The following is a 13,726-nucleotide window of genomic DNA, read 5'->3' as shown; positions in this document are numbered from 1 at the left end:
ATTAAAAATCTCCTTAACTTAAAGAAAAAGAAGAAGGAGAACGGAAAATAGAGTTCTAGAATCAAGGAAACCAAGGTAGCTAATGAAAATAGCCCAATGTCAATAATCAAGGAAACCGAACTACTACAACCTAGAAATAAGGTAATATACCCAAGCAAAATAAGCTTATTCAAACAAATAAAGCATGTTCATATCGTGGTACTTATGGCCATTATACCTATGAGTGTTGTTTTCTCCCTGAATACATCAACCATGGGAAGCAAAAGAAAAATCTAAGAGGGGTAACCAAACACCTTCTGTTAGTGTCGGTATCTTCATCCCTCCATCAATGATCAAAATTCTCTTGTTGCATTGCATTTTAGGTGTCTCATCCGATCAGCTGCATTCCATTAGGATCAGATCATCTGATGGCAGTGGCATATTATAAATTTTCCCTCATGATCTTTACCTGCTGAACCATTTTCATACATTCAGGTCATTTACAGTCATTTTTTGTCTTTATATATGCAAAAGTCATTTTTAGGGTTTTAGGTCTCATTAGGTCTAGGGTTTGTCCTCAAGGTCTTGTAAAAGATCAATAATGGTTAGCAGGTACATGAGGAGGTCAAATAAAGTCTCAGCAACAAAAATTTCAATAATCACATGCTCAGTGATTTATTTTTCCTCAAAACCCTGTTTTGAGGAAAAACAGAGTTTTATTGTTTTATGTATAAAAATTTCATGTAATTTCGTTTTTCCTATATGTAATAAGTCTGAGATGTAGCCTTGGTCTCCTTGCCAAGTTCCTGCACTCCATCTCCTGCAAAAGAGTCAAAAATTCAAAGCATTAGTCCATCAAAAGGAAAAAACAAGTCAAACTGCCAAAACAAAGTTTTAAGATAAAGTGAAAAGTCAAACATTAGAAAAGTGGGTTTCTTTTAAGTGAAAAATTAAAGTGATGGGTATATAAAGTATTTTTCATGTTGAAGACATCATTTGTGCCGAAAGAGAGAGTGAGCAAGAGCCAAATCGTGTTTTTGAGGCGAAGAAGGCGATTTGCAGCAAAACAGTGAAAGCTTACTGGGCGCGGCGTACCTAGTTGGCATGGTGCACGCAGCGCAAGAAACACACTGAACTTTCAACAGGCACGTCGCACCAGTGGGGTGCGATGCACCGGCCTGCTTAGCCCGAAATTCATCCAAATCACCTCATCAAGCTCCAAATCTTTGCATGCTTTGTTCAACAAGTAAGTTAAGCATCCCAAAGTGCCTTTGCAAGGGATTTTCTCCTCTTTCATAGTGTGTAAATTGGTGGAAATTGAAACCCTAGTTTGCTGCACAGTGTATTGAAAAACTGCCTAGGGTTTTCAAAAGTTGTCTTTGTTGTTGTTTATTCCCCTACCTCATTTTCACATCCTCTTCACTACATTTCCCTCATTTCATTTTCCCTCCCCTTTCTCATTCACACTCATCCATTCCCCTATCCCCAAAACTAAAAACCCTAATACCTAATCCCACTACTCCCAAACCCTAATTGGCATCTCTAAACCCTATCACTTCCCAAAAACCCTACAACCAGCATCACAATCCCTCGTTCACAGTCCCCACTCATCAACCCCTTTCATTTAACAGCAAAAACCTATTCTTCATATAAAATCTCTTCATACTCAGCACTTCACAACAAACAGTGGCAAATATGGAGATAGATTCACCTTATGATGGGGATGAGGAAACAATGATTTATTCCTCCCAAGAAATTCATGCACCAAGAAAACCTCACAAGGGAGGAAAACACATCCGGGAGGAGCCCACTACACTTACAGAGCTATTAGCTTACCCTCTTGCAGTTGCATGTTTCAAACATCAATCTTGCTACCAGTTTTGTGGGATGGTGGAAAAAGTCAAATATCACCATGAGCTTGCTAGATTGTTTTTCCTCCATCTTCACAATGGTCAAGTCAATTTGGCAGGTGTTACATTCACTTTGACACCTGAAACTATAGCTGAAGCAATAGGTATTCCTAATGTGGGTGACCAGTGGAACAAGGGACAGTTGGTGGACAAAGATCATTATGAGCCTTATATCAAGGCTAGCTATCAGAAGCAAATCAGTAGGGTCTTTCCTTTCAGATACCTACAGGACACATATGCCCCCCTTAAACTCATAATCAAATACTTCAGCTGTGAAGGCAGATTTTCTCGCCTATACACCTATCATGTCATATTATTGATGCATTTAACTAGAGTGAGGATGATGAACATCCCCTATTTCATGTACCGGAATATTGAGAAAATGACCACATTGGTGCAAAGGAAACCTCCTCATCAGCATTACAATAGCATCTATCATTTTGCATTGATTAAGATTGTGGTTTTGCATCAGCTGAGTTTACTGAATGTTTCATTAGATGATTTCATTTCACATGAGGTCTTCACAAGCCCTCAAGTGACCCCATCAATTTTTCATGAGGCAAGAGGGCCTTCACATCAGCAAGAGGTGCATGAGACTCAAACCACCAGTGTGCCAGTGTTTGTCACTTACCAAAAGGGCACAAGGAGATTATTTGCAGCAGCCAAAAGAGTATTATCTCGACCCGGGGTGGAAGGGGTCTCGTTTCCTTCAATAACAAAGCAGGCACATGACAAATGTAAATAGCCATTGCATGATGAGGGGCCTTCAAAAGTTCAAGAGAAAGATTTCATTCTCATTCAGGATGATGACTCTGATTTGGGCTCCCAAAGCTCAAAGCTCAAGGAGATCATCCAGGAACAAGAAGCTGACATTCATGACTTATCTCCCAACCTGGAAAGAGCTAAGTGGGTTATAAACTAACTTGAGCAAAGGAACAAGCAGTTGGAAGACCAGCAAACTATCATGGAGTTGCATAACATAAGAGAAAACCAGCAAGCAGCCAAGAGGAGGAAAATCAAGTTGACACCACTAGAGCAAGAGATTGAAGATGATCGAGAATCTTGCCTTGAAAGGGAAAACATGCACTTGGAGAAGTTTCTAGAGAAGGCCAACAAAGAGAAAAAGATGTTGAGGCACATGGCCTATCACTATTTGGCAAGAAACAAGATTTGCAAAGCAAGAATAAGGACCTTGAAGGCCAAGTTGAGGAAAACTTTGAGGAGGAAGAAAGTGCAAGACAACCTCAAAATTTTGGCTGAGGCTTCCTTACCCAACATAGTACTTGATGCAGGTCACTCAGCCCAAATTTCAAGAAATTTGGTACACTTATTGTCAACTTTGAATTTTTGAAGCAAAACACATATTTTTCTACCTGGTGCGTAGCGCCCCCGACGCTCGCTTTTGCTAGGGACCTCCTCTAGAGGAAAACTCTACATTTTTGGATTCATCATGAAAAAATATGAATTCCCAGAAATTACTAGAAAGTTTTTTCAAGTTTTGAGCTTCCAAAAGGGTCAAAAACACCTCGAAATGCCCTTTTTGCCCCTTTTTGGCCACACAGAAAGCAGTGTTGGGAGAACTCACTTTTGGAGGAGAAAATGGACAAAAAATTTAGAAATTCCACCTTTTCTAGAAAGTAGACAGACAGACCTTTCCAACAAGCCCACTTGGAGAAAATTTGGTGCATGGGAAGGCCTCCAAAATAAGCTGCAAAAAGGCACTACGCACAAGAACAATGGCGCGGCGCACAGAATGGAAAATTGACTTTTTTGCCAAAAAAACTTTGTTTTTCGCCTAGTTTTTTCTCAGGTTTACTTTTTTCTCTCTCATGGTCAAACTCATGATGTAAATTGATGTAACTTGATGGATTTTAATGTAAAAATGTTAAAAATTCACTCATGGAGGTAGATACATCATGAAAAGGTAGTTTTGAACAGAATGAATCAGTTTCCTAGGTTTTAGAGGCAAGTTATTCCACTTACTACTTTTCAGTTCTTAGTTTAGATCTTGTTGAAACAGCGCATAAACTCATGAATTCGACTCCTAAATCCTAGCATGAGTTGTTTGTAAAGGTTGGACTCTTGTGAATGCTTTGAGCACTATTGTAAATTCATCTCTGTAGTTTGGCAAAGGAAATAGACTAGGGTTTGCAGCATTTTGTGGGATTCTTGTGGCAAAGTGATTTAGTATTGTTTTTCCTTCTGCAATTCAAGTTATCATGTGTTTATGTGTGCCATCATCTCTCTCTTTCAGCTTAACTAAATGAATCAAGTATAAAGGTGGAATTCATTGATGTTGCAGTGCTCTACCTTAGGGTTCTTTGGTTTTACATGTTTTCAACTGTTTGAAGAGGACTCATGACACTTTCATGCCCTCTCCAACTCCTCACCAGGCTTAAGACTCTCCATTTCACTTAATTGAAAGTACTAAAGCAATTGCATACCTCGCCCCACAGAAACCTCTGCAAGACTAAGCTCATTCCCCGGACCCAAAACTGCCTTTCACATCTGATCCAGCAAACCGACATAAAAGTAAATCAAACTCCTCTGAGAAAATACCTAGCCTAAAATTAGTCTTTACATTAGTCATCTCAAGCCTCGTTTGCTATACTTTCTTGAGATTGACAAGGAAAGAGCCCTCTCCCGACCTGGTATGGCTAGCTACCAGGTTAAGCGTAGTTTGATGTTACCCTAAACCTGCCTTTCTTAGCCTGAGGTAGATTTAGGCCATAACACCTTCTTCCTCAAAACCCCTTGCTTGGTATTTAATCATGCTTAGGAACCTTTCTAGTAGTTAAAGATATGTGGCCACCAATGATGGTCATGTTGAAAATGGCAACAAGAAATTACTAAAAATAGAAGTGTTAAAAATAGCAGTTTGGGTACTAGTGCTGGATTGGGAAACAAGGAATGAAAAATGGAAGTGCTAAAAATAGAAGTTCTATTTTTAGCAGTTTAGGATGGATTCCTATTTTTATTTAGTCCCTGGACTAAAATAGGAAGTAAAATTCAAATTTGATATTAACAGCAGTTTGTAAATTAATTAATTAATTCAGTTTGAGTTAACTAGTTAAGGAATTATGAACTTGAAGTCTTAGTTTCTCCTTTGATTGAGGGATTTAACCATCAGTTAAAGGATGAGGATGAGTTGTAATTAGTTGGCTCAGTTAACTGAGTCAAGTCCACTTAGATTAATTTAACAAGTTGTTAAATTAATGAGATTCTGTTTGTTAATGCTTGCATGCATGTAACAACTGATATTTTCAGATAACTGAAGATTCACTCATGGATAACTCATGCATGTCAGTGCTTCGGATTGGTGCATTATTAAAGGAGGGACCCCCAATGGACACGTAATCCCAAAAGGAAGGTCGAGGGCTAAGGTAAAGCACCTAGACTTCCTTTTTTGTGCATTATATGACCACAAGCACAGAATAATAATGCATGGTGATTTATCCCTAGGGGTTATCATATAAATGGGCACCCAGGACCATTTATGCGATGGTCTTGAGTGTTAAGCAACCAATGGCTTTCAGTTTAAGTTCAATGATGAAAATTTCTACAAACATATGTTTTAAAAGGTCCTTTGGTTATATAGAAAGCACCACAATCATATGTTTAAACGACATGAAAGGGTCAGCAGCAGGGTCTCTCCAGATTTGGAAGCTAAACCAAAATTGGTTATATTCCACAATTGGATTATGCAGGAAATGAATGGGTTGGCAGCCAAATTTCACAATTGGTGGAAATGGAAAAATTAGCACTAAGGAATAGTGCCCAGGCCAGGACACTGAAACTGCAAGGATGATGATCTGCAGATAAAATTAGTGGAATGTTAGGATCAATCTGAGCAAGCCAAACCTAAGTGTCTTTTACTCCATGAAAACACAAATGAGAGAATGGATTTGAGAGTACTATGATCATATCACATCATAGAGATCCATGTTGATGTTCTCCTCAAGCCTTGTGAACCTTAAGGAGCAGCAATGGAGTGATATTCTGATGTTTATAGATTATATCAAACATAAGTCAATTCAGTCTACAATTATTATTATCGGCACAACCACATTTTACAAAACTACATTTTAAATTATTATTTGAAACTGCCATCAATCATATTTGAAACGTATCATTCATTTTTAAATTTTTAAGTTGTGGGGGCATTAGTCCACATACATGGTGCCCCCCAAAAATTCATAGTGTCAATATCATGTTTTGAAGATATTTTTGGGGTGGTCTTCCACTTTAAACCTATGTTATTGATACGAATACCACAAGAAATATTAGAAACTACTATATCCTTTTTTTTATTTTATTGAAAATGTCAATAGTCCAAGGAATCCAGCGTGTATACATATCCTTGGGAGTATAATCTCCTTGTTCATATATTTATAACCATTGCAAAATCAAAAGACATCATCTTTCATTTTTCCAAAGATCACTAGTTTTCTCTATGCAAACACACCAAGCATGACCATCCTCAAATAAAGCATATCTTTTAATTGTATGCTTAATCCATTATGCTTAGGAGTGTTCATTCATTCATTAACTCAATGTTTTTCATCAAATGGAATTCAAGTAACAAATGGGGAAATCAATATTTCAAACCACACAACATACTATGTTGTTCCAAGGAAGGGTTATTGTTTAGTTTAATCGAATAAATCCTACAACATTTCTGCAAACACTTGTTCACTTTCATTTATGGGATAAACACACGGAAATATTTCATTTAATTCTACGAATATTAATTGATTATTCTAAACCATTAACATTACCATTCTTCACTATGTGACACTCAAAAACCAATCCATGCCCATTATCAATTCATAAGTTTTGACCATTTTTCTATATAAACTCATATGAGTTGGACACGTAATGTCTACTACAAAATTCTCGACAAGAGGACCTACAAACTTCTTTATTGCATATGTCATTCAAATAGATTAAAAGCGTCATGCTCATGGGATACTATACCATATGAGTAAAACCTAAGGGGAAACGAATCTATTTATAGCCTTACGGTCAATCAAAATAAAGATGGAAAGCATTATCCATATGCTTTATTTTTCTGATGTCATTGTTAAGTTCTCTTTTGAGGCAATCAAGAGGTTATTTCAGGAATTGACCATAAAGCATAGGAATTATCCTTCCGAAAATCTTGAGATAAATATGAAAAGGGAAAGTAAAATGTGAAGTGGGAACTATATCTCTCCCCTTTTGAATACAAGTATGATTTCTATGACCAACAAACTAATGTAGTGTAGACTGACAAATTATATGAAATTGAGGGAAAGAACACGCAGCACCATGCATTACTTCTTCCTTAACTCGTGCAATGTTGTTATTGACAATACTTATAATCATAACAACATTGAAGATTCTTGGAAATCCCTTCCATCTTGTGCCTGAGGTCGCCTAACATTATCACTATAGTTCATTTTAAATATGCTCCACATTAGCTACATGATTCCTTCACACTCTAACTAACTCCTCTAATTATTCGAAACAATAAATAAAAAGGAAGTAGTATAGCTCCTTTCTTTTCACTCAATTTGGTATAATCACAAACACCTCATATTCATGGATTCTCTGGATCTTCCCATGTCCATTCTACAATAGCTTACATAATACTACCATTGGATTTTTTCTATCAGCTTACAATGCAAACATAGTTACAAAAATATTCAATCAGGCATTGATAGAAGAAGGAGCCCAGTACATATTTGTCCAAGGAATGCCACCTCTGGGATGTTTGCCCGCCATACTTACTCTAGACCCTTATCCGAGGAACTCCGATTATGATGAAAATGGATGCCTAGCATCATATAACCAACTCTCCCAGGATCATAACACAGCGTTGCAGGAGACACTAGAGCAGCTAAGGATTCAATATCCACACGCCATATTGGTGTATGCGGACTACTATAATATGTTTATGGAAATAATCAAGAACCATGCAGCATACGGTACGTACGGAAATTTTGGATTCGGTTAATAAACTCATATACATTCTGGATTGGATTAGTGTAGTGTAATGACAATGTTGAAATGATGCAGGTTTTACCGCTAATACATTTCAGTCTTGCTGTGGAACTGGAGAACTTTTTAATTTTGATATCATGCATACGTGTGGGACAACAGGAGTGTTAGCATGCTCAAATCCAGAAAGAGCCATCAGTTGGGATGGAATACATTTCACTGAAGCCGCATACAAAATTATTTCACAATTCATCATCAACAAAGCCCAATATACTCAACCACCTTTCAGTGACATGATGAAAATCTCTGATAATGGCCTTTGTGATGCAGCCAGCCACCAGGGAACCACCTTATGAGAATGTTTTGTAATGGCGGTTTATATGTATTCTGGAGTGAAATATGTCAAATCTCTGGTAATGGCCTTTGTGATGCAGCCACCAGTTAATATTTTGTATTCGCTATTAATATGTATTCTGCATTGAATGTCGCCTTTGTGATGCAGCCACCAGTTAATATTTTGTATTCGCTATTAATATGTATTCTGCATTGAATGTCAAATCTCAATAGGACTTTTGAATTTGAGTCCCTATTTCTTTCATTTGTATTTCAATGGGGGATTTTTTATAATAATAATATTTAATTTGAGTCCCTATTTCTTTCATTTTCATTTGTATTTCAATGGCGGATTTTTTATAATAATAATATTTTTAATTGTATAGTGGTATTCTGAAATAAAAAATTATTATAACGCTTTTAAATTTGAGTTATATTTTTTATTTAAATTATATTATTGTTTAAATTATTATTTATTTTTTATGTTTTTTAATTTGAGTTACATTTTTTTATTTACATTTTGTTATTTTTTGGGATAAAATAAGTTGGTTCTTTGTTAATTTTAAGAATAAAAAAATAATTATTTCAAATCATTACAATGTTATATTACATTAAGAATTGAATATAGTATTTATTGGATTTGGATATCCGTAGATCTAATTACAATAATTATTCCTTCTAGTTAATCAAGTATAAATCAATAAAATTTTGAATACAGTGGTTTATATCTTAGAAATAAAAACTTATATGAAATAGAATCAAAATAAATGTGGTTTAGTTATCATATTATTAGAAAATATTATATTTCATTTTGCCATTGATACTTTAACCACAATCAACCTTAAAAGCTGCTAAATACTCTTTTAAATTAATCCAAAAGAAAGTCATCAATCCAAGGAATCGAACATGTAGACATATCCTCAAGAGTATGCTATCCTTGTTCATATATTAATCATCATTGCAAAGTCAAATGACATCATCTTTCATTTTGTCAACAATTACTAGTTTTCTCTATGGAGATACACCAAGCATGGTCATTCTCAAATAAAGCATATCCTTTAATTGGATGATTAATTCATTATATTCATTATAATTGATTCGTATGGTAAAAGGCCAGCTATATATTTCATTTTAATTTCCCATGTAGTAACTATTATTATACCCTGTATTATAATGAATATTTATTTAGTTAAATGTATTAAAGTGTATATGGGTACTCTAACTATTTTGTAATGAAAAATAGTATTTCCAAATGAAAAAATATATTTACCTATAAATCTAATGCGATGATCTATATTGTAGCTTAATTAGACAGCTGGATATGTTACAATATGTTATCAAAATGATTTGGATAATATTGGTATGCTAGAGATTGGGTATAGTATACCTCATGATTGTAAATTCAATTATTGATATAATAGTGGTCATCAATGGCCTTTCCCTCTCTTTGTTCCACTTGAATTTAACTTAGGGAAATCCCTAATACAATTGGCTTACAAGGATCGTGCTTTCTAGATGGGAAAACTAGAGGAATTGGCTTACAAGGATCATTTTACAAGTAGCTACTAGTAAACCTCTAGGGGTTTGTAGCCTATCCTCCTCTCCATAAACATGGTCACAATCAAGGGGATTTGAACTTTGGAACTCTCAGTTTTCATAGATTTCACATTATTTTTTATATTTTTAATCTAAGTTATATTGTCTTGAGAAAATTTCTTAATAATTTTTTTTAGATTGAAGAATTAATAATAGAGTTTCAAGCTACCATTAATTAAAAATCGAATACGTAGCTTATTGAAATTAAATTTGAGTGAGAAGAATAACTCATCTGATTGCATTCTATTCCCAAGGTTTACATATTAATACATGGTTTTTTAACCCTTAGTTTTCATCTTCCAAGAGGTCGCTTAGACTTCTATGAATGTCTGAATTCATGCACACCAATCCTATCAGATTAGACATCCAAAAAACCCCAACCTATTTCCAGTATGGAAGGTATCAACCCTATTGTGGGTGCTAACAATGGAAGTAATTTTGGTGTTAATGGCATAAATAACGTGGGTCCCACCAATGGAAACAATATAGTAATGACCACCACAATGTACACAACTCGGACTTTTCTTTTGTTTATGGCTAGTTTGAACCTCCTTGATTTGAGCCAACCAATAATTGATCCTCTCTTGCATGATTTTGCATGGCATACATGCCAACCAAACTTCTCTAAAATATCCCCAATTTTGAGGGTGATTTTGCATCTTTGTATTTATGGTTATATCTGTAATTTGTGGTGTTCCTGTTTAAATCCAAATCACTGGATGAGATGCCACATGTCATGTTTTACCACTTCATTAGACTCATTACCATGATGTTGACTGGCACAAACATTTTCTACTTGCTATTTCTTTTTGGTTTATTAGCATAATTTTGATTTGAGGATATAGAATAGAGTCTTGCATTAACTATATGCACAATTTCAACAAAGTATATCCTTCAAGAAAATCACAACAATTTATCATGTCATTGTCGCAGTTATCTAATCATGATTGCAAACACATAACAAAAGTTATGAAGTTTGCACTCAGCTATAATGTGAATCATCCATTTACATGTTATTAAGTGGAAATGATATCATATAACTTGTTTAGCAAGACCATTGCATAGAATCGCCCCCTAACTAACTAACACCTTTTATTAAGCATGTAATTTGAATAACAACCTAATTGTGAGAACCTTATATCTATGAAAAATAGGCACAAACTCGAAATAAATTAAGCTCCTTAAATTTGATCCTTGGTCATTTCCATCTCTTTAGCCATGGATTTTATAAACCTGTTAAACCCCTTTTCAAATTTGGTCTTTAGCCCTTAATCTTGTCCATTGTTTATAATAATAAAAAATCTTCATTCACAGTATATTTGTATTCAAACATATATAGACGGATATGACTAAATTTGCATTCTTGCACCAAAGCTAGAATACAAATCATGCATTTGTATATCCTTATGCAGATCCTTAATAATAAATGGAAAATTTACCAAGTAACATGTTTACCAAGACCATTAGATGCCAAGTAAAATTTCATTGAGTTTATGTTGAGTATGATATTTAAGTTTACCATTTCCCATATATCATGACATGAAAAACATGCTAGGATATAAATGAATAAATTGTTTGCAAAACATGGTCTTGGAAACTATTACAAGCAGCAATATGTGTAGCTCATAAGGAATTTTGGAAGTACTTTTCCAAGACCATAGAGACATGATCATGTCTATTTTTCAAGTGCAATAGATACAAGCACTAATTTATTAAATACGGATAATTACTTCTAATAATGTAGATCTCCTTTTAACAATTCAATTTTATCATTAAGAAGTTATACTTCGGAAATTCAACCATCAACTCACAAGGACAATAGATATCAGAATGCACAAAGAGAACATATTTACCCTGGGAAAACCGAGCAAAATTTACTTAGATAAATTATTCAATTCAACAAGAGATATTCCTAATATTGCTAGTCAACTATGAGGTCAAACTGACCAACAATGTTATGGTCAAAGCTAGTCAAACAACCCTTTTATCAAGTCAAAATATTTCCCTTCAACTTCAGCCCTCTCGGATCTTCCTAGGCTGAATTTCATCCTCCTAGAATATGCCCAGAAACTCGACCCTGCTACCCAAAATGTTATGCCCAGAATTTTGGACCTACATCCTAGAAGTCCGGCCTGTTACCCAAAAACTTCCTAGAAAGTCACATGTTCAACGTATATAAATCGATAAATGTTCTTGATGTGAATTTGTCCTTATTTTCCTTCTTCATTGTCGTTCTTCTTCGATTGGATGCCCAAAATATTTCTACCTGTGTGAGAAATCGAATCGTGACTTGTGGAGGAGGTTAAGTTCTCTATATATAATGTTTTGTCTCTATGAATGGGTGTCTCTTCACTAGAGCAGACTTGACATTAAGGAGGACCGAATTGAAAAATTTGGAGCCAAAAAATCAGAATTCAAAATTTCAAAATTTCTTTCTTGATATCGACATGAACAATGTGTCTTATATTAATTCTTTCAAGGGAAAAAATGACATGAAGAACATATCATAGAACTACATTATATACTTCAAGGGATAAAATATAAATTATAAAGGCCAACCATGGCTACAAGATTCAGCACTCCCTCTTAACTAGGGAGGTATTCGTAATAACTACGCAGATGTTATTTTGTTGACAAAATTCTCTAACAGAAAGCTATAGAAAATCATCATCATTATTCTATTACCATGAATAGGTGAGCAATTTTGACACATGGTAAACCAATAGCATCCACTAATTACCATAATTTGGTCAAACATCTTTGACATGTGGTAAATCAACAACCTCAACCAATTAATAATTCTAGTCAATACCTCTGACCTATGGTATATACTCACCAAAATCTTGGTTGATACTCTTAACACATGGTACATCATTTAGCATCAACTAGTAACCATAATTCCAGTCTTTTTCGCATATGGTATACAGACTAATCTTGGTTCACCATTATTCGGTTCAATGTCTTTCATGCATGGTAAATCTCCAAAGGCCACATTTTATCTAAGTAATTTAGGGACTTATTTTAACTGATCCTCATGCTCCAGGAATATTCTTCTTAATTTGTGTCAACATACATTACAAAAGAAGAACAATTATCCTCTATTGGACCATTCTCGCCAATTAGGGTCAATATACTTGACATAGGAAGAATGTCGATCCATGATGTTATCTCATGAGCACTCCCTCTCACTAGTCAACTATGAGGTCAAACTGACCAACAATGTTATGGTCAAAGCTAGTCAAACAACCCTTTTATCAAGTCAAAATATTTCCCTTCAACTTCAGCCCTCTCGAATCTTCCTAGGCTGAATTTCATCCTCCTAGAATATGCCCAGAAACTCGACCCTGCTACCCAAAATGTTATGCCCAGAATTTTGGACCTACATCCTAGAAGTCGGCCTGTTACCCAAAAACTTCCTAGAAAGTCACATGTTCAACGTATATAAATCGATAAATGTTCTTGATGTGAATTTGTCCTTATTTTCCTTCTTCATTGTCGTTCTTCTTCGATTGGATGCCCAAAATATTTCTACCTGTGTGAGAAATCGAATCGTGACTTGTGGAGGAGGTTAAGTTCTCTATATATAATGTTTTGTCTCTATGAATGGGTGTCTCTTCACTAGAGCAGACTTGACATTAAGGAGGACCGAATTGAAAAATTTGGAGCCAAAAAATCAGAATTCAAAATTTCAAAATTTCTTTCTTGATATCGACATGAACAATGTGTCTTATATTAATTCTTTCAAGGGAAAAAATGACATGAAGAAGATATCATAGAACTACATTATATACTTCAAGGGATAAAATATAAATTATAAAGGCCAACCATGGCTACAAGATTCAGCACTCCTCTTAACTAGGGAGGTATTCGTAATAACTACGCAGACGTTATTTTGTTGACAAAATTCTCTAACAGAAAGCTATAGA

At 35.1% G+C, this 13,726-nt stretch overlaps 1 protein-coding gene across 1 annotated transcript; it reads left to right on the top strand.

Moving 5' to 3' along the window:
- The first annotated feature begins 7,626 nt into the window (after positions 1-7,626).
- On the top strand, positions 7,627-8,227 carry LOC149202058 (GDSL esterase/lipase At3g48460-like). The gene is made up of 2 exons (XM_089401466.1): positions 7,627-7,858; positions 7,950-8,227. The coding sequence occupies exons 1-2, from the start codon at positions 7,627-7,629 to the stop codon at positions 8,225-8,227; spliced, it is 510 nt and encodes a 169-aa protein (XP_089257592.1).
- Positions 8,228-13,726: the final 5,499 nt, after the last annotated feature.

This window comes from Pinus tabuliformis, chromosome 2_1 (assembly GCF_031772625.1).
Source record: "Pinus tabuliformis cultivar Carrire ecotype Pingquan chromosome 2_1, CPIR1, whole genome shotgun sequence".
In the NCBI taxonomy this organism is placed as follows: domain Eukaryota; kingdom Viridiplantae; phylum Streptophyta; class Pinopsida; order Pinales; family Pinaceae; genus Pinus; species Pinus tabuliformis.
The sequence above is the reverse complement of the archived record's forward strand: the minus strand, read 5'-3'. Positions and strand labels throughout refer to the sequence as shown.

What these genes read in the sequence shown, in the direction of transcription:
- LOC149202058 (XM_089401466.1), top strand. Translation starts at nt 7,627, where the DNA reads ATGCCACCTCTGGGATGTTTGCCCGCCATACTTACTCTAGACCCTTAT. An exon ending in CAAGAACCATGCAGCATACG is followed by an intron (nt 7,859 to 7,949) that starts GTACGTACGGAA and finishes GAAATGATGCAG; the next exon opens with GTTTTACCGCTAATACATTT.